The following is a 27,939-nucleotide window of genomic DNA, read 5'->3' on the forward strand; positions in this document are numbered from 1 at the left end:
TGCATCTTCCACCTCGGTTTTATGCAGAAAAGCAGCCAATATGGGCTAACAGTATTTTCCATCTTTTCATTTTATTTTGTATTTCTACAACTCTGAGTTGTGACAGCTTCTTCCCAGAGTCGAATTAGAATCCGAATTTAACGGTTTTTATTCGCCGATTTCGTTAAAGCCACAACTTGGGCAGACAAAATTGGCTTCGCAACACAATGACGCCAATCACGTTGAACTGATGTTCTGTTATACTATCAGACTATCATCCCTGACAGGAGGTCACGTACTTAAAGTCTTGTCTCTTTATTTTTTTTTTTGTCAACAAAGTGTTGTCTTAATATTCCACAAAATCGAGTTCAACGAAGTCTTCCCTTGACTGGAACTAAAAACACTGACTTTTCTACGCTCTCCACACCATAAATTAAGCTAAAACTTTCTGAAGAACAAAAAAATACAAAGACATGTTCGTGAAGCTCCTCACCATTTTCTTCTTCTTTTCCTTCACACTACTCTCCCAGCTCCCAAAATCCTCTACCCAAACTCTTGACTTCACGTACAATGGCTTCCTTCCTCCACTAACTGACATATCCCTCGAAGGGATCGCCACCGTCACACCCAACGGTCTCTTGAAGCTAACCAACTACACCATGCAGAAAACGGGTCACGCCTTCCACACCAAACCAGTCCGGTTCAAAGATTCTCCAGACGGAACCGTTTCTTCCTTCTCCACAACATTTGTCTTCGCTATTCATTCCGAGATCCCGAGCCTTAGCGGCTACGGCATGGCTTTCGTCGTCGCTCCTAACCCAAGGCTCCGTTACGCGACCGCAAGTCAATACATGGGTCTCTTGAACATAACAAACGACGGTAATGTCACTAATCACGTGTTCGCTATCGAGTTTGATACGATCCAGAGTCCAAAGTTCAATGATACTGACGATAACCATGTGGGAATCGATATCAATAGCTTGACATCTGTGGAGAGTTCACCAGCTGGGTACTGGGACGGAAAAGGTCAGTTCAAGAATCTGACGTTGATTAGTCGCAAACGGATGCAAGTTTGGGTTGATTATGATGATCGTACCCATCAGATCGATGTAACAATGGCTCCCTTCAGTAAGGACAAACCAAAAAAACCGCTTGTTTCTATCGTCAGAGATCTTTCTTCGGTTCTTCAACAAGACATGTTCGTAGGATTCTCGTCAGCGACCGGTACTATTGTGTCGGAATATTATATTCTCGGGTGGAGTTTCCGGGTGAAGGGCAATGCTCCGCAGTTGGACTTATCAAAACTTCCGAAACTTCCGAGGTGGGAGCCCAAAAGAATATACAGCATCTACAAGACTTGGATGCCGTCCGTTTGCATATTTTTGGTTCCCTTCTTGTTTATTTCCACGCTCACTATACTCGTGCGCTACGTCGTGAGGAGGAGGAGAAAGTTCAAGGAGGAGCTCGAAGATTGGGAAACAAGGCTTGGGAAGAACCGAATGAAGTTCAAGGACTTGTACTGTGCCACCAAAGGGTTCAATGAGAATGACCTTCTCGGATCCGGTGGGTTTGGAGCCGTTTACCGAGGTGTCATGCCAAGGACAGAGAAAGAGATCGCTGTGAAAAGAGTCTCGAACAAATCCCAACAAGGGTTGAAAGAGTTTGTGTCTGAGGTTGTGAGTATTGGTCGGATGGGTCATCGGAACTTAGTCCCTCTCCTGGGTTATTGCCGCTGGAGAGACGAGCTTCTTCTGGTGTACGAGTACATGCCTAATGGAAGCTTAGACAAGTATTTGCACAATAGTCCTCCAGAGGTAACTCTTGACTGGAAACAAAGGATTAAAGTCATTAAAGGTGTGGCATCCGCCTTATTCTACCTTCACGAGGAATGGGAACAAGTGGTGATTCACCGTGACATCAAAGCCAGCAACGTCTTGTTAGATTCAGAGCACAATGGGAGACTTGGGGATTTCGGTTTAGCTCGATTGTCCGGTCACGGGTCAGACCCTCAAACAACTCTAGTGGCTGGAACATGGGGATACCTAGCCCCTGATCACGTCAGAACAGGACGGGCCACTACAGCTACCGATATATTTGCGTTTGGGGTGCTTTTACTAGAAGTAGCATGCGGTAGACGTCCTATCGAGATTCAGAACGAGAATGGTGAGAGGGTCTTTATTTTGGATTGGGTTTTGGGATTTTGGAGTGAGGGAAACATCTTGGACGCCAAGGACCCGAAGCTAGGGACGGAATATGATCGAACAGAGGTCGAAATGGTTTTGAAGCTAGGTTTGATGTGCACTCACTCCAGCCCACATGATAGACCAACTATGAGACAAGTGTTACATTATCTCATGGGAGGAGATGCAATATTACCAGATTTGTCCCCTTTGGACTTGGGTGGGAATGAGATGTTGGAAATCCACCACGAACTTAGCGAGACAGGCATGTTCACATGTGGGTCTTCGATGGTTAATTCTATAGTCTCCGCTTCCAGTGGGAGGTAAATTTTAAATATTTCAACGTTTGTGACTCGAGCGCCCCTAGTGGTAGAGATACTAATTCAAGTATCTCAATAATAAAATATCAAATACTTTTCATAACTATATATTTTAAGTCCAATCTTTGTAAATAAAATTTATCATTCAAAAATTGACATGTGTTTCTATTGGTTCTAAAGGAGCTCTTGGAGTCTCTTGAATGTGATACACACGGGTTCTCCCAAAATCTGCCTTTTTCTCCCACTTTCTGATTTTTTTTTAATTTTTAGGACTTTAGATACTCTAACAATAGACTAGCGATGGACATGGTCTAACATTACAGATTGTAGAAAAGATACTCTCGGCATGAGATATGGGACCGTGTTGTACGTTGAGTTGAAATAAATAAAACTTTATGAACGTGTAAGACCAGTTTAGTAGTTTACTTTTGCATTCGGTGGAGTTGATAGCTGGTTGATGTGACGCTTGAAAGGGAAAGAGACATTTGCATTTCCACGCTTTAAGTCAAGCTGCAGAGAGAGTCTCCTTTCACATAATGTTGCCGGCGATGGTGATGACTTATGAGCATATTTGCCATGAATATAACGTCTTCATCTACAACATGTTCAAACAATAAGAAGCAAAACAAAATGCTGGCTGGGGAAAGAAAATAATGCAAACAAACGTATCTGCGAGGTTATAAGATCACCAATGCAAATCCGGATTATATTTTTAAGTCTTGTTATTCTTGATACTAACCAAACCTTCATAGTCAGTCACCACCTCAGATAGAAGCCGAGCGTGCATCTCACTCCACTGTTTCTTCTCAGAGCAGTGATTGTTAAGGAACTTTTGAAGCATTGGCTTAGGGCATCATCTATGCAAAATTACTATAGGGCATATTTATAGAACTATTTTGTATGGTCTATTGATAACTATTTGTGTTTTTCTTAACTTAAATCCAAATTACTATTAATATTTTTTTTTGAAAAATCTACAATCAAAACTTGATTATGTATATATTTATTGAATTTTCATTATTTTACTTCTTCTGAATATGAGTATGTTATTGTTTATATGTTGTAAAAACGTTATGCTAAAAAACATATTCTTTTTTGATAAAATCACTACTAATAACTTTTGACAACTCTTTATATATTACAAGATATGAGCCTGTTGCGTTGCAACGAGTTTTAGTTGATGTTTTAATTTAATACGAAAACGTAAAGTAATGCATACACTATGTGAGATTTATTTTATAATTAAAAATCCGTTTTCACACATAAATTCAAGTTAATATCTATATTTTATAATCATAGTGCATAGATGAATGTTATAAACTTTGTACTTAAGAATAAATAATATACTATACTTAAACGTTTTAACTCTATACAACTCAAAATAAGAAATTGAATGAAAAGTAAAATGAAATGTAATTCAAATACACTAATCAAGTCAACGACAACATTATACACATTCTTATATACTAACTTAATGCTTTACTAAATAAGTTCTTAAAAGTTTATTTTGCTAGGATATTTTAAAAAGGAAAACATTCTATTTTATAAATCTCCTTTTTATTTACAATTAAAAATAAAAAATAATATTAAATACTCTTTTACATTTTTTAAAAAAATTTTAGAAAAGGAAAATCGGTCATATAACCTATTATAGTTATCTTCTCTTTAGAATTTCAGAAATTTTTTTTTATCAATATATATTTTTTATCATGAATTTTTATCAATTTTATAATTCTCACTATATATATTTAATCATACTAATTAGAAACTTTGAAGAACCAAACTCAATATAATGTTTTACAATTATATATTCCTTAGGATTTTAGTAAAGGAAATTAGTATTAAATAAACTATTTTCAGATCTTTTTTGTTTATGATATTTTAAAAAGGAAAATTTCTGCAAAAATTACTACGAAACAATTTTAAAATTATTATTTTATACTATTAAATAAATTTTACAATTACTGTTTTTATAAAAGTGGTTTTTATTATCTTATATATTAGTATATATATTTTTAATTATTATATATTTTAACATATGTCACAACATTAAAAGGAAAATTACTATCAAATAATATTTTGCAATTATCTGATGTTTAGGATTAAAAAAATGGAAAATTATTTTTAATTATTATATATTTTAACACATGTCACAATATTAAAAGGAAATTACTATCAAATAATATTTTGCAGTTATCTTTTATTTAGGATTTAAAAATAGAAAATTACTATAAATAATATTTATAATTATATTTTTTTAAACATCTTTTTGTTATTATTTTATAACACATGTCACAATCTTAAATATAAAAATTTCAAGTGTCGCGATCGTGTTAATTAGTAACTTTGAAGAACCAAATTTTATATAATAAGATTATTTATTCTCGAATTGTAAAATAATATTTGTAATTGAAATATTAGTAAATTTTATTTCTATATTTTGGTGTGTTAATTATAGTTTTTTTACAAGTTAACATAAATTCATAAGAATTATTTTTGAGTAAGTTTTTCTATGAAACTTTTATCATACAAAAAATAATTTTGTATAATTTCATTGGAAAAATTAGTAAAAGTTTATTTATTTGGCCTATGGCATATAAAATCCTTGTCACGGCTCTGTTTCTTCTGATTCACAATGTGGGCAAACCTCATAGACTCCATTTTTTCTACAGTACAATGTCCTAAGATGCTTCCCATTGCTTTCTCCATAATAATGAAATCCAGAAAGTTTGATTGTTGTATTTTATAACACATGTCACAATCTTAAATATAAAAATTTCAAGTGTCGCGATCGTGTTAATTAGTAACTTTGAAGAACCAAATTTTATATAATAAAATTATTTATTCTAGAATTGTAAAATAATCTTTGTAATTGAAATATTAGTAAATTTTATTTCTATATTTTGGTGTGTTAATTATAGTTTTTACAAGTTAACATAAATTATAAAGAATTATTTTTGAGTAAGTTTTTCTATGAAACTTTTATCATACAAAAAATAATTTTGTATAATTTCATTGAAAAAATTAGTAAAAGTTTATTTATTTGGCCTATGGCATATAAAATCCTTGTCACGGCTCTTTTTTCTTTTTTTTTTTTTTTTTTTTTTAATATTAATATAATAATTTCAACCCGTTGAAACGGGAATTTAGGATCCGGTTACAAGCCCAACTCGAACAAAAGTTCCTAAGTCAATATATTACAAGCTACCTTCGCCCACCCACTAAACCAAGCACAATCCGATAGCCCGTTTTTAAAATTCTTAAGACCTGTTTGCCGTTCTCAACCATTGACGTTGCTTATGGGACCGTGAGGTTCTCCTCATTGCTTCGGATGCCCGGAACTCCTATACCGTCTTTAGTGTAGCTAGCTCTCAGGGATCTCCTTGGAACTCATAACTTTCACCACCATTTAACACCGACGCAATAGAAGAAGAGATTAGAGTCATACCAAGTGAAAATCGCTCCAATCCCTCTGCACCTTCTAGCACGCCAAGCCATTCGGAACATGGAGCCGAAAGGGCTCACAAGACCAAGCGGATAACTACAAACTGGGCACGAGACAGCCACAACCAAACGAAGCCGAAGAACACTCTAAGACCTGCAAAAGCAAAGGGTAACGACACCACCGCGAACACAAATATGCCCACGGCGTCGGGAAATGTCACAACCACCGATCAAGCCACCGAGGGAGGAGATACTCTGCTGACAAAACAGAGACACACAAACCACTCGTCGATCGTCTCATCCGAGAACCGGACAAAGATAGCCTAAGCCGTCAGAAGCTAATCTTGTGGCAAGGAGAAGCTTTGAAAAAAAACACACACAAGAGTGAAACAATCGGGAGCAAGTCGACACAACTCTCCAATTGACGGCAACCAAAGGACGGGAAGAAGAACAGAGATTGAAAGGAGGACCACAACATCGCCTTGAAGACGCCATAGACGACGTATCCAACACCGCTCCGGAACAGCACCTCACGGAAGAACACCCCGAGTCCTGACACACGCCAGCTACTAGAGGCTACTAACGCCTTTGAGAAAAGGGACTCCAAAGCTCTCAAGAAGAAGAGGTCAGAGCCGACTCTGAACTAGACGCCTAGGAGAGAGCACAGCTCCGCCTCCACACTCCCCTTACCAGCAGGGAACCACCGGCAAGCCCATCCAATCTGCCTCCACACGCAGCTGTCTCCACAAGGGGCTAAAAGTACCCCTCACAAAACCCTAAAAAATCCGACTTCACCAAACGCGAGCTCACAGACCCCGTGTCGAGGCTCCACCACCCAACAAGCTGCACCAACGCCGGAGCTTCCCTGCAGTAAAGACGGCACCGACGAGCCTCCAGGAGCAGAAACATCGGACAAGACGAGGAGAGGGAAAGATACGAAGGTGAAGCAAAGAGAAAACAGAGATGAGGAAGAGAAGGAACCTCCGCCGTCGAGCGCTAACGTACCGGACACAATCCGGCCACTCAACGACGGAGCAAAACGAAATTGAAAGTTTTGGTTTTTAGAGATGGAAGAGAGAGATGAGAGAGAAAGTAGATCTGGAAAAATATTTAGATCCTTTTAGCAAAGCCTGTATTTTCGGCTCTGTTTCTTCTGATTCACAATGTGGGCAAACCTCATAGACTCCATTTTTTCTACAGTACAATGTCCTAAGATGCTTCCCATTGCTTTCTCCATAATAATGAAATCCAGAAAGTTTGATTGTTGTATTGACTTCCCTTAGCAATGTGTCTTTTTTTTTCTTGTCTTTATTTATTTCTTGTCTTTAGTTATTTATCTTTTTTAAAGGTGTTCATAGCACTAGGCACAAGACGAAACTTGATATTTAAGTATGTTTGATTTACTGAGTAAGTGAGTAATATAAATTTAGACTTATACTTGATATGCTAAAATTGAACATTTGTTATTTTGAATATTTGCAAATTATTTGTTTCGCTCTGTTAGTTCTTTACGAGTACTTAAGAGTTACTTGGAAGTATTTTTGAGTACTTCAAAATTATCTACTAAAGAATATTATACTATATAAATGGACATAAAATTTTATTTTGTTTATTCTATTAGAAAAAGTAAGGAACAAAATATTTTTCATTCTAAAGAAAGAAGAATTAACAAAACTCATGAATATCAGTTGTTAAAAAAACTCATGAATATCATATATATGCTGTTTACTCGTATTTTTTGTCTGTTTATTTTTTTTTAATTTGCTAAACTGGTGTTTCCTGTTTAGAATCGAATTCGAGTTAGTATATGAATTTTCTGAAAATTTTATGTCTCATTATCAAGTATTTTTTTATTATTATTGGAGATTATTACAGTTAAGGAATGATCAAAGCACCTTGTCGAATAAAAAGAAGCTGTAGATGATGTGAATTATGAATTAATTACGAACAGTCAAACTAGAAAAAAAAATATGATCTACTTGAAAACTTCTGGTTGCATTGCATCAGAGGTGCTATCATCTTCTTCATCATCCCAAAGCGATAATCATCATCACTGATGCAAAGTCTATGTTTTCCGCCTCTGCACTTTCCGGCCACCGCACCCCGTCGCCGTATAGTTTCAACGTCCATTGCTCGTTCAGCAAAAGCAGAGCTCAGAGAAGATAACGACCCTTTAATCCAATCAGCTATTCATTCAGCATCTCTTCGCCTACGAGAAACCAATCGAACAGGCAATATCTCTCATTTTACAACATTTCTTCAATTATCGTGTGTTGACTTTCTCTTAGGCATTTCGTCGAACACCTAACACTCGATTTACCGTTTGATCAAAAAAGCTTGATTTTGACTAAAAAAGGTTTCTAATTTACGCAAAGCAGAGCCTCTATTCATCGACCCTTATGCCGCTTGCTTCTTACCTCCTCATTCAAACAAGGAACCGAACATCCATGAACTACAACATTACTGTCTTGCAACAAAGTTCATCGATGACAAGTTGTTACAAACAGCTAAACGCATTGATGGACTAAAGCAGGTCACTTTTACTTACTTCCATTTGTCTCATTCTTAAGTCTTATGTAAGTTAAGTTGTTTATCACATCTTTGCAGGTTGTCTTGTTCACTGATGGAATGGATACTCGTCCTTATAGGCTTAATTGGCCAGCTTCCACTATGATCTTTGATGTATCTCCACAAAAGGTTTTTGATATAGCATCTGACAAGCTTCAAGGTTTGTGCTTTCCTTGTGATCTTTACAAGAAAAAAATGTCTTGTTTGCTTCTAGTTATGGTTGGGATTGTTACATGTACCGTACCAGGTGTGGGAGCTAGGATTCCTAAAGGTTGCATGTTCTTTCACATTCCTGTGGATTCAGGAGACATAGAGCAATGTTTACGGTCCAAAGGGTTTAGCGGGAACCGGCCAAGTATATGGGCAATGCAGGTTGGTTATATGCGTTTTCTAATCAAATCTTCTACCCTTCCTTGCAATTTGTATGAATGTTAGTATATAACAGGGCTTACCTCTGGAGTCACAATCAAGTTTCGAAGCCATTCTATCAGCAGTTAGTAGCTTAGCCATGAATGAAAGCTATCTCATAGGAGAATTACCTACTGATATCACACACCAGGTCACTACTTTGATCTCTTAACTATCTTTGGACATTCTATCTATTCTTTCTCTTTGTAATTTTTACGCGGTCTTGAGTGCAGTCGGATTTAAAGCAGTGGATGGAGAAACTGTTCATGAGCAATGGTTTACAGGTGAATACAGTGAGCGTTGAAGAGATTGCTGCGAGTTTAGGCGTTGTATTACATTCACAAGTAAACCATGACAAGATTATGTTTATAGCACAACAGCTCAGGTTTTCAGATGATCAGGTAATAATTGTCTCTCGGTAAAGATACAACTCTGTTACGTTAGCCATTTTTCTACAGTTAACTAGATTTTACTCTTGCAGATGGAAAAATGGAGACAAGAGTTTGAGAGGGTGGAAGAAGAGGGAGATGAACAAGGATTTGAAGAGCTCTGAAACAAACAACAATGTCTACATTTTCTAAATAAAAGTTCAGCTTAGGAATTGTTTGCAGTTCTTGGAGAAAAAACAGCATTGTAATTTCTACTCATCTGTTCACAGAATCAACACAATTGACAACACTCTTTCCACTCTACCTGCAGCATGTCTCATCACACACCCATCAAGTTTACAATTCAACTCAAGAAAGACAAAGAAAACTTTCATATAAAAGTTAATTTGTCTCTTATGAGTTGCTCATATGCAACTTTTGTTCAGTTTCTTCAATGGAAGCTTTGTTTATATACATGTAAAACTTGAAAGGTAAGTTCAGGATTTGTCTGCAGTTATTGGAGCTGCAGAAACTAGGGATCTATCTTCATTGTTGAAATGATGCACAATATCTCAACTTCACTGCACTGTAAACATGAATATCATTTTCTTTAATCAATTGAACAGACTATTTTCATCCTTCATCATCATGTCAATAAATTTTGCAGAGATTTGTATTTTGTAGATCCTTATATGGATTTTCAAATTAATTAAAATGCACAACATCATATTTTAAAACATTCATTTACAAAGAAATCAAGATCAAGTTCAGATTAGCGAGATGAGAGCCGCACACATAACAAGCTTTCTTAAGCGCACTTGTGGGGGTACACTCATTGGGTTAAATCCCAAGCCGAATAGAAAAACAAGTCCAATAAGCATCAAAGTATTTGAAAATGAGGTGGTCGGTTCAGTACTCTAGATAAGTGTTTTTAGTACTTGTAGTTAAATTTGACTTGGATCACATATCGCATCTTGATCTGTTCTGTATTGTACACAATATATTCGTTGTACAATAATGTCCCCTGCCAAAAAGCCAAACAAAATCAATCAGTAAATTTATGTAACTATGATCTGGTGAAAAAAAATGTGTTTGAACAAAAACAAAGCCTAACCTTGGAGCTTGAATGATCCACTGGTTTGCCAAGTGGAACAACAACACCATCTTCTAGTGTCTTAGCCTCTGATGGGTTTGGTGCTGTTCTTCCCACACCTTTTGTGCTGCAACCATCAGAGTCACAAATCAAGATTTTATACAGTAGCAAACCTGTAATTCTTAACTCATCTCCACAAAGAACCCGTATGATATTAATATTGAGATGGATCTGTATACCTTAGCTTCCCCGGAGGCAATTTATCCGCGTTATAATCCGAATTTAGAAGCTCGTTCATGTCTCCCAAAGCAACCTAAAGAAGTTTTGATCATTACGAAACATAAAAAGACAGAGGTAGTGCTGCTAACACATAGAACCATTTTGTTGTTTTCCATATAAACTAAGAAGAGAGTATAATACCTCGCAGAGGAGCAGGACGCCGTCATTAGCACCAGCGTTAGCGTAGCAATAGTTTGCACTCTTGGAGAACATGTCGGCAAAGTAAACCCCTTTTCCGAACATGTAACCAGTTACAGGCGCTTCAGGAGGAGCTATCCGAAGACCTGTTCGGTTGTATCTCATAGTAGTTCACTTTACTATGCAATGAAAATCTAAGAGACAAAAAAAAACAATAAAAACCAGAGAAACCTGTTGTTACCTTGAGATAAAATACCAGCCCAGTTAGTGAGACGTGACCCATGCCAGAGTAGCATCCTATTCTTAGAACTTGAGAACTGCCAAGAACAGTGCCAAAATGAGAAATCAGAATAGTATGGTACAGTAAGGACAAGCTTGAGATACCGTAACATACCTGTTGGAATCGATCAGCTTCACGAGCTCTAGAAGCTCTAAATAGCTGAGCAATCTCAACTGTGTATCCCGAATGCGTTTTTGCATGAGTGTTCTCCATGTAATTGGCCACCTAATTTCGCAACAAGGAGAAGACAGCAAAAGGTGTAAGAAACACAGACATGTTTGAACTGCTCGTAAGAAACAAATGCTCCTTCAATATTACCATAGAGAACTCTTCTGAATCGGCTCCTACTGGTGTCAATCCACAATTAAGTTGCTGGTAGTGATAATACAAAGGATCATCCTACATTGCAAAAAGTAATGCCATATCATTAGGGCACTATATGAAGAAGTGATTTGATGCCTTAAAACCACTGATTTACCATCAATCCCGGGTCGACGGACAACAACTTTGTGGCCAGTTCGATTTCACCTAATGCTTCAACCTGACATTAAATAGTGATGTGGTAAAAAACTACACATAACAAGTACCACAGACTATTAATTTTCTGAAGGCCAAAACTAATCACGTAGTAAACAGTAGCAAGAGTTACCATTTCTATTTTCTGTTTCAACTTCTGAGGAGTGTCTATAACAAACTGACCTGTTACAAGTCGCATTTCAGAAGTTAGTGAATGTTCAGTTATAATATCATTCTTCTTATACTCAAATATTCGCACGCATATGAACTTACTCATTTTCTTGAAACCAAAATCATGGGGTATCACAGTATAGAACTCTCTGCATAAAAATAATGATACAAAGTTAGACTAGCTCGATTCCGATATCTTTGTGGAAATGGTTATATATTCCACTAAACGCGACACTTAACCAGATACATACCCACTCAGTTCCTCAAGTCTCGCTCTATCAAACCGTCCCATCACCTCCGAGATTCTCTTCAACACTTCATAACCCTAGATAGAACCAAGCCGAGATATTATCTGCTATCACAACAAAAATACAAGAAGACCCCAAAAAAACATTTTCTATTTGTACCTTTGTTATTGTGGACTTGCTTAGCTTGCCAAGTGGCAATTTGTTAGCGTTGTATCCTTCAAAGTTCAAATATCGAAAAATATATGAGTGGCAGAATGACAATCAGCTAGAAGTTAGAAAAAAAAAAAACAGGTTGATAACTACGATTTTGTGTATAGATATACCAATATAAGCAAATGAATGTCAATCACTGCTACTTCTGGCCCTAACTTAAATGAAGTAAGGAAGAGACTAACCTATTTCCATCATGTGCTGTGCCATCATGCTTACGTTGCATATAAGAGAGATGAACTTGGCAATCTGAGGATCTAGTTTTGATTCCTCAGGTTTAACTTCAGAAGATGATTTTGGAACATCATTGACCTGATAAGGAAAAAAATTGCAAATTTAGTGAAAGTGCATTTGAACAAAGAGAACGTTTGAAGAAATGATTTGTCTCATTTCAACAGATGGTTCGAGCATACTACATCATAAATTGTAAGAATAAAGATTCTGAAATACTCACAATAGCTGAATCATTATCGTCTTTGCCATAGTCCATTTCAATCCATGTATAAAGCTTAGGATGAGGTATAAACTCCTTTCTGTCAGACCAAAAGTTCTTTGTCTTATCAAGGAACTTATTGCTAAATATTTCTATTGCACGATCCCATGAGTGAAAAGGCCCGTCTAATTTACTCTGTCCTTTCACACCAACTCTTCCCCATCTGAAGTAGACCATATATGTCTTCTGGGTCTGGTTATCAGACTCTGCGCATAGATCACACAAATTCATTAAAAATGGAATAAAGAGGGACAACAAAATCGATAAAAGCTACAATGGGTTCTTTCAAAACAATACAAGTGTCATCCTAATCATACCTAGCACTTGCAGGACAAAGAACTTGTTATTATTATCCCTGACATTTGTCTGATTCAACATAGCATCATAAACATCATCACCCTACAAACATTCAACAAACAAAAAGAAAACTCAAGTCAAATGGGCACACTCATGAACACAACAAGATGAGAAAAAAAAAGAACTTGCCCTTTGTAGAACATGGTAGTGGCTCTTAATGTTATCAGGAATCCACTGATCCAACACCGCTGCTCCCTTCTTTGTCGCAGTGACGATCTTCTCTTCTTTCTTTTCTTCCTCAAATCCATCATCATCGTCATCATCTTCAGCTCCATCTGTCCCTGAAAAATGTCAATAACAACACTGGTACAAGTGTTCTAAAAATCAGTGTAGACGGCAAATCAGACCTAAACTAAGGGTATGATTAACCCCAGTCTTCTTAGCCGGGGTTCTTAACTCATGATTTGACATTTTTTTATCTAACAAAAGCTAAGAACCGTCTCTTAACCGAAGCTAAGAACTCCAATTAAGAGACGGGGTTAATCATGGTCTAAACGAGTTTTATAAAACAATCTTTTTAGAAGTTCAAAAAATCGGTCTAGGCGCCCTACTAAACAACAATCCTCTATAAAAGACCTAATCACGGTCTAGCGATTTTTTGAACATTGCAAAACTATTACTATTGTAACGGATGCTACAGAGATTTAAATCTCCAACTAACTAATGCAACAGAGAATCAGAGAAGATTCAATTCAAAGGCAATATGAACCTAAACTAAACCCCAACTCACCTGACTTGACTTGGGCACTTGGACCGTTACAGAGCCTCTCGAGAAGTTCCTTCTTGGTACCAGTCGCAGCTACGCCTCTCCTACTAGCTTCCTCTCGCATCTCCTTCACATTCATCGCGCGAAGCTCGCCAATCGCAATCAGTTTGTTCGAATCATCATCACCACCACCGTCCGAAGAAGAATCTACAGTTCGTTTCCTCTTCCTCTTCGATTCCTCCTTCTTCGCGTCTTCCGCGATAGCCTCCTCGAGCCTCTCCACCTATATCGAAACAAACACCAAAAGTCAAATTCCGAATCGGTAAGAGAAGAGTTTAGATGCGATTAAGAGAGAGAGATGGATACCAGAACGGATTTGAGTCCGGTGGTGCTGAGTCCTCGCTCGGCGAGCTTTGATCGGAGTTCGTCGACTTTGAGCTTGTTCGCCATTTTTCGTTCGTCTTCTAGGGAATGTGACTGAGAGAGAGAGAAGGTTGGTTGGTTCTATGGTTTGCTTTGGAGGAAGAAGAGAGTTCGCGCGAGCATTTGAAGAAGAGGTCTCTTCTTCTTTCGTCAGTGTCTTCTCTTGAAAGCTTTAGGGCTTTTCGAATCTTCTTCCTTTTTACAAATTTCAAAATTAATTTTTAAGAAAATTGAAAAGTTCTCTCGCTGGTTTTTTGTGATATTGCTCTTTTAACCTCGGAAACACCCCCGAATATTAGTATAGATTCCTAAATGTACCCATGACCTTTTTAAATGATTTATTTAATCCTGTATTCTGTATTTCTCACTCTTTTTTACCATTGATAAATCGATGGCAAAACAAAAAAAAAAGAACATGAAAGACTAATTTTCTATAAAAAAGAAGAGTTGAACTTTTGTGCACAGATTTTTGTCTTTTCTCAAAAAAAAAACTTGTGTTTCCGTGTGTTATTTTAAGAAAAAAGTAACAAATACATATTCTAATAATGAAAACAAAATTAGATGTAAAAATAGTTGAATTTTTTATATATATTTTTCAAGAGTTTAATTTTCGTAAACAGATTTTAAGTATTTTTTTGTTGAAACTTTAAATTGATTATCAACAAAAGAAAAAATTACAAACCACTAAAGTTTATGCTTTTAGATAATGAAACACAAAGTAAATAATATGGAACTAACAGATTTTAAGGCTTTTCAGAAAATTAATTTTTGTTTTGACTTGTGTTGTATTAATAATATTTTAAAATAATTACACTTTTATAAAAAATAATGTTAAAAAAAGCAGTATTTTTTACCCAAAAAAAAACACAATATTGTTTCATTTCTTGTTGTTTTTGGTAGACTGGTGGTTAAGGTTCGCCACTACTCTGGCATTTCCAAGGACGTGCCTACAAACCACCACTAATGGATTAAAGGAATGTGTTGCCTACTCATCATAATAATAATTATTAAAACGATTTATCAGATTTAAAAAACAGACAAAATAAATTTTCCAACAACGAGTCAAAGCAATATGCTTATCAAAGCAAAGTCTATAGGTTATTTAGGCATGGATATTTTAACATGCACCCGGAACCGACCCAAAAATACCTGAATTGGAACCGACCTGAACCTTTAGAAGTATCTGTTGGGTCCAAAAATTTCCTATCCGAATAGATCCGGATCCGAAAAGAACCGACCCGAATAGACCCGACCAGAAAAGAACCGATCCGAATAGACCCGACCCTAAAAAAACGATTCATACCCGACTTAAAAACATGAATATCCAAAACTATGTTTTGTTATGTTCTATTTTCTATATTTTATTTTATGATTTAGTTGAAATATATTTTTGTTAACAATCTTTGTTATTATTTCTGTAACATTTTCAAGTAATATGAAGTTTTAAATGTAAAATTCAAATTTTTCTTTTAATTTTTAGTAATTTATTTTAAGTTATTTTGTAAGATTTTAGATACATATGACATATTTTGACTAAATTTGATGAAATTTGTGTATTTTTGTGTGTTTTAAATCTTAAATACCCGAACCCGATCCGGACCCGATATGAACCCGAACAATTATGGATATTTTACAAACATTTTAATTATAGATCCGAACCCCGGACCCAAAAAGAACCGATCCAAATCCGGACCAAAAATTTAGAAGTACCTGTTGGATCCAAATATTTAGGACCCGAAAGAACCTAGATCTAAAAAGATCCGAACCCGACCCGAAGACTCGAAGACCCGAACGCCCAGGTCTAAGTTATACATACCGTCATACTTGCTACCTCTCTGTGCTTGAAACACAATAAATTATGTAGATTGTAGAGATAGGCAACCTCTAATTGTTTTCTAGCTATATTAGACCAAAATTAGACATGGAGGGTCAGATGTCCAAACGATTCAAGAACAATTGGGTTCAGATCTTATGGAAGTACAAATTTAATCACATTCAAATATTATATAAGTTTGGTTTACTATCAGGTTTGAGTTTACTCGGATTCAGTTCAGGTATAGTAATACACTAAGAAATCAGTTGAACCTGCTTTCAAATTCGGTTCTAATTTAGGTTTCAATTATCCAAATACTTATTTGTGACTTAAAAATATATATTTAAATTCACAAATTTCTAAAAACTAAACAATTTGCATTAACAAAATTTGGTGGCATGACTAAGAAGGGTTGTTAAAAAAACATAAACAAATTAAAACTAACAATTGACAACTCTATAAACAAACATATGAAAAATATAATAGTTTTGAATTTTTTGAATAAAACTAAAACAATTAACAACTCTATAAACAAACATATGAAAAAATATAATAGTTTTGAAACTTTTGAATAAAAATAAATTATAATCAAAATTTATTGTCAAAATATAAAATTTTCAGTATTTGACTAATTATCGTTAAACTGAATACTGGAATTAATTTTTCATGTCATGGATATTTATTAGAGTACTTATTTGGATTGAGTTTGTATTTGGTATGAAGAAGTTTTGTATTTTTGAAAATTTTGGATTATCTATTCGAGTAAAATCCAAAATCCAAAATACTATAGAACACGATCTATTTGCATATTATACCGGGTTCACTTCGATTCGGATATACCCGTTATTAAATTGGATCGGTTCATAATTTTGGATTCGTCTTTTTCCATCCCTAGCCTAATTAGTTTGGGATAAAATGTTCTCAACCTAAGGGATTAGCATACATTTTGGAGTTTAGTAACAACTAGTATTATCACCCCGTGCTAAGCACGGGCCAAATTTCTCCTAAATTCAGTGTTTTAACTTATTTTTTTGTTTTATCAAATTTAAAATTGTTTTAGTTATATTTTCTGGAGCTGGATAACACTTGCATCTAAAATTAGAATCGGCTGCATACAAACAAAAACAATTGGAAGCTTTGAAACAATTATTATGATTTTGTAAGAATTTAAATAGGATATACATATTTGGTAATAACTTTTCATAAAATTCTGAGATATATAATATAGGTACACGTAAATATTTATATTTGATCCACTGCATTATTTGTATTTTTTATAAAAATATTTCTTTAGAAATAAAAATATCCTTAGATTTAAAATAATGAAAAGCAAAACAATGAAATTTAAAGAAAATAAAACAATGAAACTAAACATATATGTATATATTAAATTTGTATTTAGTATACTTACAAATAATTTGTAAAATAGTTGAATATGCTCTGATATTAAACAGATTTATGAGTTGCTAAAAAACAGATTTATGAAATAGTCGTACTATACCACTGAATTGTGATTATCAAAGTTGTTGACTCTCCTCCTGGCAGTGTTAGTTCTTTTTTGTTGCCTCTCCACATCTTTTGAAAGATGCCTCACATCATTTTCCTCCGTAGAGTGTTTGGTATCTTTCCAAACATGTAAAGATTACAAAAACAAAATATAGTTTCTGATTACGAAAACAAAACAGAGTTTCTGATTTCAAAAACAAAATAGAGTTTTCGAAGAGTAACATAAAACAAACAATCAGAGAAGAACTAAAGATACCATTTGGTTTTAGATTATGTAGGCTTCTGCTCTTGTACTCCGTTTGTTGCAAACGCTCCATTGTCTTCTTCCGCATTTCTATTTTTGTTGGATACAGAAATGGTCCTACAGAAAAATATTTATATGTATTTCATTCTTTCCCTCTGTATTTCAGATTTTCATATTTAGAAACAAAGAGATACAACCAACGGCGGACCCAGAAATTTTTTTTTGTGGGTTCAAACTTCAAACTAAACCAAAAATTAACAAAAAAAATATCTTATAAATCATTCTAAAAAAATATCATTCTACAAAAGCATCATACGATCTTTCATATCTTGAAATTTCTTCATCGCTGTTTCATTAGTAACAGTCTCAAATACATCTTTCTCAATATAACAAACTAAACAATCATTAAGAAACTCATCGTCAATCCGATTTCGTCGATCTGTCTTCACAATCTTCATTGCTGAAAAACATCTTTCAACAGTTGCAGTTGCGACTGGCAAAATCAAAGCTAACTTCAAAAGCCTATAAACCAAAGGAAGTGATTGATGTTTCCGTGTATCCACCAACATACGAGCAAGGTCTCCTAGACTCTTCAAATGACTAAATCTATCATCATGTCGAACATTGTCGATGTATATAGACAACTGCTGCTCAAGAGTTATGCGCTCTGTAGGACTAAAGTCGTCAGGATAGAACTTGGCTAAATTCATCAGCTTCGAATGGTCAAACTCAGAAAATGAACCAATAGGAGATAAACAAGCAACACAAGTAAGCAACTCGGTGTTTGCCTCAGTAAAGCGATCATTAAATTCTTGAAGCTGCAAATCCAAAACAGCATATAAACAATTGACTTTGTAGTGATGCATGTTTTGTATTCCTGTTTTTTTCCTTGGTCTCTTTGGGTGAATAAATTCATCTTCCATATCAACCTTCTCAATCTCATACTTCTCACAAAAAGAAAAGACCTCCATCAAAGAATGCCACCCATTATCTCTAAAATCTTGAAGTTGTCTCTTTGTTGATTTCATCAATGACATAGCATTCAAAATGTCTTGATCCCTTTGTTGCAGAGCTTTGGATAAGCTATCTGTAAGTCCTAAAAGGTGAACCATCATTTGCAGATAAAACACAAAATCAAAATCCTGGAAGTATACAAGAAGACCATATGCTTGTCGTCTTTTTGAGTCGTCCAAGCCCTCATTCTCAATATGTTTAAGCACATTAATGATGGGAGAAAATAACTCAATCAAACGCAACAAAGTTCTGTAGTGAGAACCCCAACGTGTCTGTCCTGGTCTCTGAATAGAAACTTCTTGATTCAACCCTTTTCCTGTATTGATTTTACCATCAAGAATATCTTCTTCAATCATTTTTCTGTGATCTTCTCGAATCTGATATTTTCTCTTACATGAAGCTCCAACCACATTCAACAATAGAGAAATCATATCAAAGAATCCTCCAACCTCAAAATTCTTTTTTGCAACAGCCACAACAACCAATTGAAGTTGATGAGCAAAACAATGGACATAATAAGCTGAGGTGTTTTCCCGTAAAATCAGTGACCTTAGTCCATTATATTCACCTTTCATATTACTTGCGCCATCGTAACCTTGTCCTCTCAACTTTTTTATGCTTAACCCAAGCTTAGCAAACAAAGAATCAATAGCAGATTTCAGATATGCTGAAGATGTCTCAGCCACATGTATAATGCTAATGAATCTTTCTTTGACAATCCCACTTTTATCAACAAACCGAAATACTACTGCCATTTGTTCCTTATCAGAAACGTCAGCAGATTCATCAACCAGCAAACCAAAAACGTCATGATCAATTTCTTCAATAATAGATTTGACTACCTCTTCTGCAAAGCAATGCGCAATATCTTTCTGAATCTTCGAAGATACCATCTGATTATTTCCTGGAGCATTTTGTAAGAAAACCTTACTCACAGCTTCATTTTGTTCAGCAGTGTATTCCAGAAGCTCCATAAAGTTTCCTTTATTAGCAGATGTTTCAGACTCATTATGACCACGGAAAGGAAGACCTTGTCGCAACAAAAATCTGGAAACATCAAATGAAGCATTTAACCGAATCCGATACTCATTCTTGGTAATATCATCCTGCTTATGCAAAGCATGCCTAATAGACTGACCTTGTCTCATCAAGTTTTCACATTTCATAACTGCATTATTATGAAAGCTATTAACCTGTCCCACATGTTCTGCAAGCCTACTGAACTTATTCCAGCTAGAAAAACCTTCGTTAATCCATGCATCAGTTTTTCCACCTTTTCCATTAATATCTCTAAACAAGTAACAACATAGACAATATGCAGCGTCTTTCTTAACACTATATTCTAACCAGTTCTTATACTGATCAAACCAAGCAGGATTAAATCGCCTCATTATGCCTGATATCATTTTTTTGTTTAAAGATATGACCACGAGGTTGACAAGGACCTCTAGTCAAATATCTACGAATTACCTCATCTCTTTGATTTGAAGGGTATTCAGATATTTTTTTCCGATCAGCAGGATCCCATGGTAAATCATCTAAATCACAAGATGGGGATGGCTCCTTTCTTTTTAAATTCAGAAACTTTTCCATTGGTTCTGCTGAAAAAAAAAATATATTATTAAAAAGTATGATAAAAATACATAGAAACAAAACAAAAACGACAGACAACTATTATTTTCTCATCTCTAGACCAAAGAACAGAAAAAAATTCAGTTAGGTTTGTTAAAAATTTACAATTATGTAAAATAAATTGTTGTAACATGCATATAAAGTTAGTAAGAGACAATAACATAAAAGTTTAATTGTAAAATCTGAACTTACATAGAAATTAGAATGCACGTTAGATGTGGAGAGGAGAAGAGAAAGAAGTTGAAAAGACAATAAAAAGATCTATTCTAGAAACAGAGAAAAAAAATTAGGTTAAAAGTGTTAAAAGTGTTTAGCAAACAAAATTTTTTAAAATTCCTTTTTACTAATTATCGGACCATCGACAATATATTGGGCTTTGTGGGTCCAAACAATTTTTTTGTGGGTTCAGAATATGAAAGTTTAATGGGTTCAAACTTTTTTATTTATGCTGTTAATAAAAATTTTTTTTTGTGGGTTCAATTGACCCCACCACCTACAACCTAGGTTCGCCTCTGGATACAACCTAAGTTCTTTGAAGGGACACCTTGCATGTGAGTGATCGAGGCTTGATATACCGAGACAGTGTATAAAAGAGTGAGATTCAGAGATCGAGAAAGAAAAATAAGAAAATGTGTTTTTGGGTGTGGATCAGTAAGAGTAGTAGAGAAACATCGAATACAAATATAAATGATGGAAAGAGTAGTTATCTAGATTCTGAAAATTGGTGGTAACTGTTTTTCTTTAAACGGTGGTAACAGGTGATCGTGGAGATGTAGTCACGTAATTGGATTGTTGACATCGTGTTTGATCTTTATTTGTTTCCATTTTGTTCGATAATAATTATGTAATTTTAAAAATTTAAAATAGAATCCATGTGTCGAATTATGATTAGCTAGTCGACTTGCGTTTTAGTATATAGGGGATTCTGAAGAATATAAGTTTTTCATGTTGTTCATGTGCCATTACTCACTAGTAAAATAATAGTTCTTTATAACCATATGTAGAGAACATGTAAAAGAAGAGAGAGATTTCGACCAACAACAAGAACAAAAAGTAGAGAACATGTAAAGGCCCAAAATAACATCACTAGTGGTTAGTGGTGTTAGATACAGAGTACCAAGACATGTTCAGTTGTTCACAGTCCTATACCAACTGCCTAACATAACAGCCTGTCCTCATCCCTAACTTATTTAAAGAATATATGTTTTCTTAATTTATAAATTGATTTGCAAAGTACCAAAGAAACGATTCTTTCTAAAGTGGGGTTGCTGGGCTTGCGGCTGAGCGTAAAAAGCTTAGCCAGGCGTTTATTGCATTTTATGTCAAAAGAGAGGAAAAATTAACATAAGCATAGCACATTATGAAAGTCAGCTAATTTTTAATAGTTCAAAGGATTCATCTATCATTGCAATCCCATTCCTTCTCCCAGCTTTCAACTTCTCAGTGTCAGTGTCGGCCTAGTAGAGTGTTTTTGCCCTTAGGTGTTATTTCAATACTATGTTCAGTGAGTCTTTGGATCTTCTCTTTTGTGACTGATTTAGGTGGTTTAGGTGTAGTAGCATTCTTTCAATGTAGATAGCTTCTCCTATATATACGTCACCAGCAGTTAATGATTAGTTTTATTTTTTGTTACTGTCAGTGCCAGCTCTAGCCAAAAGCAGAGGAAGCATGGGTTTCCAGCCGACATAATAATAAATATTTTATCGCACACAGATTTACTAAATGCAGTTTAGCCTATTGGTTAAGAGTTTTAACTGATGCTGGAGGTGTTGGGTTCAATTACTTTTGAATCCATAATTCTAGTTTTGCCTTTTTATTTTGGCTTGTAACCTTCATAAGTAGTAGTACAGGACCGGCTCTGGTTACCGCATTCAGGCATGGGACCAGGTGGGATCAGGACTCAGTTACTAACATCAATGTGGTAGAGACATGGAATACCGAAGAGTTCAGTCCCGACTAAAAATTTCTATGTCTTGTTGAGCTTCAAACCAGGTTTTATTTGGGATCATGGTTAGGTTTATTTAGAAGTTGTTATCAGTGGAACCTTTTTTACTAACTTACTCTGAACACTTTTAAGTTTTAACGGCGAAGATAGTGAAGTCTTTTTGCACTCAAATTTGAAACATTGATCATTTAGTATCATAGTATGTAATGATAGCTAACTAAATAATCATTACCTATATCTCTATAAAGCCAACAAAAAGTTACACTAGTACTAGTTAAAGAAAAAAAGAACGATGTAACAAGAGACTTGTATAACATATTAATCAGATTATTTTATAAGCTTTTCTCGAAGCTAAAAGAAATTGTTCCATATGTGCCTTGTATGTTCTAAATCTGACTTCATGGAAATATTCAACAAAAAAATCATTGTTTTAGTTAAAGTTGATACATATATAAGTCATACATTCCAAATATATGGAACTTTTAAATCATTCGAAAGAACCCCAAGACATTGCTTTTGACATCACTATATCATATTGGATTAAAAATATTGTAATTATCAATTATGACGATTAATGAAATTATTAATAATAAAAATATAATTTATTATAAATTATGTAAATCAATAAAATAATTCATGAAATCTTCAGAGTATATTTTGCGTCAAATCTCTAGTATGATCAAAATTAAACAAAAAGTAGCTACAAAGCAGCTAGTACATGTCAAATTGTCGTTAAAATATATAATTGTTTGTCGATTATAGAACTATTGATATAATAATCTTCATAATTTATAATAAACAAAATTAGTATTTATAGTTGATTTTACATATCACATGTAAAGCGTAACTAAACATAGTTTACTAGTATTAAGTACTGAACGGAAAAGGCTAATTTTGACTAAATGAACCCAAACAAAAAAAAAGAAAGCAAAGCTAATTATGAGTCAAAGACTCAAAAGCCATAATTGACGTGGTCGTCTTTGGGACTGAAAAGACAATTTCGAAGTTACTTCCATTCTCTCCTATCGTCGTCATCCTTCCTTCTATATAAACCTTCCTCTCCTCTTTCTCATTTCGCATCCTTCAAAGCCATTTCGAAACCATTCTTGTATTGAGAGAGAGTACACAGACGAAAACAAGAAGAAAGTTTCAACGTTTATTGTCTGTTCTATCTTTCTCTCTTTCAAGAAACAACATACTTCGAAAACATGGCTCGTTCTCTCTCTAACGTTAAGATTGTATCTGCTTTCGTCTCTCAAGAACTCTCCAATGCAATCTTCCGGTAAGTTTTGTTAAGCTCTGTTTTTCTCGTTACGCTCTGTTTTCTAAACGGTAGCGTTTTGTGTTTTAACAGACGCGGTTATGCGGCTACGGCGGCGCAAGCGGCCGGTGTGAAAGGTGGAGCCGTTGTTTCGGCGGTGATGAAGAAGAAGAGAGTGGAAGAATCGACCCAAAAGATTGCTTGGATTCCAGACCCCAAAACCGGTTATTACAGACCGGAAACTTGTTCAAAGGAGATAGACCCAGCAGAGCTACGAGCAGCTCTCTTGAACAACAAGCAGTAATGAAAAAAAAAAACAAGCAGTGATGAATTAACCGAAGAAAGCTCTTTTTCTGTTAATTATTTGTTGTTAGTTTTAATGTCTTGGGGGAATAGGGTAATGATCCTTTGCGGTGAACCCTATGTTTGTCTGTCTGCTACGTGCGATTCTGCAATTAATAACATAGAGAACTCTTTTGGTTCCTCTACACTTTGTAACAAAATGATCAATGGATGTATGACTGAAAGTATTTATATAATAAACAGTTTAGTTGAAAAGTAAATTATTCTGTGGCCTGCCACGTTTTCACTAATCTGGTGAAAACACATTAATAAATCTTTTGAGCTGAAATGGCCTGCCACTTTTTCACTAATCAGGTTTTCAGGTGAAAACACATTAATAAATCTTCTGCGCTGATTTCAGCTCAAACAAATGAAGGGAAAATTATGTTTTCATAACAGAACTGGAAAAAGGTAAACACTCCTTTTAATATTTTTTTGTCCCTTTAATTTTTCTCGTTTACCAATCACAGCTTCTTTATAAAGATGATTAAAGTTGTTTTCATCTGATTAGTAAAATATAAGTTCAACTGAGAAGTAAAATATAAGTTCAACTAACCAGTCAGAATCCATATATATGTAATGTTTGTTAACTATATAAATCGGTAATAACTCGGGTACTGAGATCAGTATTTGAGTGACCAGCAACAATCATCATGATCTCGAGTTTGGATGGTTCAAAGATTTGTAGGACCTCAACTCTACATTGTAAATTTTCGTTCAGATTCATGTACAGCTTTGGGGGAAAAAGTTCAATTATTGCATGTGTGTGTCAACTTCTATGATTAACGTGAGAGATAACATATTATAAGGAATGTTGTAATGAATTATTGGCGTATAATTTAAGCAAAGATAATGGTATTGAACTATTAATTAGTAACCTATATCGATAACAGAAAAAAAACTATAACAATTCGATATGTATACCGGTATACGGTGTTGTTGCTTGCATGGATATTGCCCTGGTTATCTAATTGTTAATATAGCTTAGACTGCTTAGCAATCGGCACCTGGCAATGCAATTAGCGACAACTACTTGACATAAGCATCCTTTTATATTATTGTATTTGATTAACATAGATTAGTTTTAAAATATGTTTTGTACTGTCGGTATTTCGACCGTTCGTTTATTATATTTTTTTTTGGAAGATTAAGTGTCTGTGTTACGTTAGAATACATATATCAAATATTATAAATATACTTTACTTGCAATATATATTATAATTTATGTAAATATATTTGGATGGACCCATATTGCAACTTCAGCCTAAAAGTAGGCATATGTTTACGATAAAATTACTACATCTGATAATTTATGCAATCTTTTATTTCGTGAATACTGCGAAGTTCGACTTCAAAAAAAAAAAGTGAATAATGCGAAGTTCAAGAATTCAAAAGGGCCAAGAAACATAAGACGTGTCCCTGTCTTCTTTTGAAGAGTCAATTATGCTCAAAGGCTCAGAGACTTCTTGAGGCAACTTGGTACAACGAATCTATCAACATTGAATTTTCTTTTTCTTGACTATAAAATAGACATATAATTGAGTCTTCTCTTTTGTTGCATGTTATTTTATTCGTAGGAGGTAGGCTGTTTGTTAATTCGTATCCAATCATTTTATATATGGGATAAAGACATGCGACTTGTGTATGGTAAAATTTATATGAAAATTATTTTAAAAAGTTGTATGAAAAATAAAATTTATATTCTTAATCGAATTAATATTTTTGTTCTTTAAAAATATTTTTTTTGTTTATTATATAATTTATTTACTGATCTGATTCTATTTTTAAGTTTTTAACACTATTTTAGGTTAAAATTTTATTTATCACATAAGAATCTAACGTTTAAACCAAAATATTTATTTTGATTTCAGGTCGTCTATTTGTTACAATGAAACTATGTCAACTCGGTTTTATACCATGATGAGCAATTTAAAATTAATTAGGATAATGAGAAGTTTACGGTTATGTGTCAATTCCTATATATCTTCAATACTTTTCTCTTTTTGTGTTGTTTTTTTCATTTTTAGAATTTATTTTTATTTCATTCTTTTTTCTTGAAATGAAATTCAGAAAATGTGTAAGATTGAAGACTATTAAAGAGATAAATACTTACCAAAACATATGGATATGTGCAATATTTAGGAAAAATAAAGATAAATTCAAAGAAAATCATATATGCAAATGACATATGGTTTCAGAATTAGAAGAATGGCCTGCTTTTGCAAGTTACTTAGAAGATATCAAAATCCTGCAACAAAGTTTCATCAACTTAGAGATCATTCATGTATCACGGACGCAAAACAATACGGCAGATAAGCTAGTACAGAGTGTTAGAAATCAACCGCCTTTTGTCATTCACATAGACGCAGAGTTATCTGCGTGGTTCATAGAGCCAGTTTGAATATGTTTTAGTTAGGGCCTAATGTGGTAGAAAACCATGAAACGTAATTTTATTAGGTAAGTATGCATGGGAAAAAATTTTTGGGTATCTAACATGACGCATACGAGAGAAGTGACGGTGATGCCCCTAAACGAAAAACAAGTTGATACGTAGCCTGCAGCAATCGTAGATTAGGTAAATCTACAGAAAATTCTTTTGTCAGTAGCTGTCTGGCGAGAAGAAAAAATTTTGTCCGTATGTATAAGTGCTACTTCTTTGAATAATAAACGGATAAGAATCGCATGGTGAGTTGTGGAAAACGTGGATAAAAAGTTAATAACTATAACGATACAGGGCCGTGACTAATATTTATTTACGGAAAGTTGCAATACAGCTAACAAGTTTGATAAAAAAAAGGAGAAATATGTGAGACTTGTGCGAAATTCTATAACGAAACATTTGATAAATGTTACTATCTGGGCTTTTGACATGAAACTTCTAGAGATTTAAACCCCGGGCCAATTATTCACGAAACGAAAATAATTGTAGGTCCGACCAAATGTAACAGTATAGTTAACAAAATTAATCAATTTTGAGCCCGAAAATATTAAGAATAATTAGACGGGAATTACATTGAATCGGAATTACATCCAGAAAAGTAAGTAAATGGAAAAAAGTTCATTTAAAAAAGTTTAAAAAATGACTTCGGACCGTTCTTAAGGTGAACACGTTTACGACGAACAACCATTGAACATAAATCATGTACGTGGTTTTTTAAAAAAACGGACAAACACTATTTCCTATTTAACCCGAACATTAAACCGAGTGATATCAATGCAGCAGAAAACAAAACTGGATCGTATGTAGCTAAACTTTAAACGGTTATTGCGCCACCCATATATCAACTTCATTTATAAAAGACAAAGTTAAATAAATGTCGCGGTCGGTTTATGTTAAAAAAGACAATCCATTAGTTGAGTTATAAACCATTAAGGCCCAGCGATTTAGAAATTCTAAAATATTATATAAATCCCACATTGATTAAGTTGTCCAAGTGGCAGATGCTTATAGAAGAAGACAGAAACACAACCATGCTTATGGAAACATGGCCACCAAATGTGTACATTATAAAACATAGAACTCATACAAAGTCAGACCATCCCTTCTTCTACATCAATCCTCTAACACGGCCCTCAGCTACAGCTGCTGATTGAACTCATATGCCATAATGGCCGCCCTCCTTGCTTCTTCTTCGAGAGAATTATGTGAAATATTTTTACATCCATCTATACCGTTTATTGCATGCCTTGCCATAAATATGACAGCAATTAAACCCGAGTCACATGGATTTCTATTTTCTGCCACATATTTAGGTCTTGCAACATCATAACACTGCATAACAGGCTCTTCTCCTGTTTGCAAGCCCACATATCTTGCGAGATAAGGCAACAGCTGGATGACACTTTTTAGATACTTCTCCACCGCTCTATCGGTGAACAGGCTCGTATTGCAATCGAGAACAGTGAGAACCCCAAGGCGAGCATCAAAACAAATACCAACCCAATGTTTCATACCAACATTGAAAGGAAAGTAATACCTTATTGGATGAACATGGGGACCA

At 34.7% G+C, this 27,939-nt stretch overlaps 4 protein-coding genes, 1 long non-coding RNA gene and 1 pseudogene across 5 annotated transcripts; 3 read left to right on the plus strand and 3 right to left on the minus strand.

The window, feature by feature from the left end:
- Positions 1-299: 299 nt before the first annotated feature.
- Positions 300-3,385, plus strand: LOC108847585 (L-type lectin-domain containing receptor kinase IV.4-like). The gene has a single exon (XM_018620862.2). It carries the CDS (start codon positions 453-455, stop codon positions 2,484-2,486), a length of 2,034 nt encoding a protein of 677 aa, XP_018476364.1. The 5' UTR covers positions 300-452; the 3' UTR covers positions 2,487-3,385.
- Positions 3,386-7,878: 4,493 nt separating this feature from the next.
- LOC108847587 (O-methyltransferase 1, chloroplastic-like) lies at positions 7,879-9,577 on the plus strand (annotated as a pseudogene).
- Positions 9,578-9,964: 387 nt separating this feature from the next.
- On the minus strand, positions 9,965-14,409 carry LOC108847586 (poly [ADP-ribose] polymerase 2). The gene is made up of 18 exons (XM_018620864.2): positions 14,125-14,409; positions 13,783-14,041; positions 13,182-13,333; positions 13,013-13,094; positions 12,657-12,901; positions 12,388-12,514; positions 12,152-12,207; positions 11,996-12,069; positions 11,847-11,893; positions 11,707-11,756; positions 11,536-11,598; positions 11,376-11,456; positions 11,172-11,282; positions 11,019-11,094; positions 10,781-10,923; positions 10,600-10,673; positions 10,382-10,487; positions 9,965-10,291 (listed from the first exon to the last, which is right to left on the minus strand). The coding sequence occupies exons 1-18, from the start codon at positions 14,206-14,208 to the stop codon at positions 10,199-10,201; spliced, it is 1,923 nt and encodes a 640-aa protein (XP_018476366.1). The 5' UTR covers positions 14,209-14,409; the 3' UTR covers positions 9,965-10,198.
- Positions 14,410-17,356: 2,947 nt separating this feature from the next.
- LOC130509769 (uncharacterized) lies at positions 17,357-17,910 on the minus strand. The gene is made up of 2 exons (XR_008943729.1): positions 17,757-17,910; positions 17,357-17,617 (listed from the first exon to the last, which is right to left on the minus strand). It is a non-coding gene; the product is annotated as an uncharacterized LOC130509769 (long non-coding RNA).
- Positions 17,911-18,043: 133 nt separating this feature from the next.
- LOC108844825 (uncharacterized) lies at positions 18,044-20,149 on the minus strand. Its single transcript, XM_018618118.1, has 5 exons — positions 19,897-20,149; positions 19,690-19,788; positions 19,339-19,602; positions 18,965-19,164; positions 18,044-18,562 (listed from the first exon to the last, which is right to left on the minus strand). Exons 1-5 carry the CDS (start codon positions 20,147-20,149, stop codon positions 18,044-18,046), a joined length of 1,335 nt encoding a protein of 444 aa, XP_018473620.1.
- A 3,252-nt stretch (positions 20,150-23,401) lies between these two features.
- Positions 23,402-24,159, plus strand: LOC108847588 (protein SENESCENCE-ASSOCIATED GENE 21, mitochondrial). Its single transcript, XM_018620866.2, has 2 exons — positions 23,402-23,617; positions 23,690-24,159. Exons 1-2 carry the CDS (start codon positions 23,544-23,546, stop codon positions 23,898-23,900), a joined length of 285 nt encoding a protein of 94 aa, XP_018476368.1. The 5' UTR covers positions 23,402-23,543; the 3' UTR covers positions 23,901-24,159.
- The last annotated feature ends 3,780 nt before the right edge of the window (positions 24,160-27,939 follow it).

The sequence above is a fragment of the Raphanus sativus genome, chromosome 3, assembly GCF_000801105.2.
Source record: "Raphanus sativus cultivar WK10039 chromosome 3, ASM80110v3, whole genome shotgun sequence".
Lineage (NCBI taxonomy): Eukaryota > Viridiplantae > Streptophyta > Magnoliopsida > Brassicales > Brassicaceae > Raphanus > Raphanus sativus.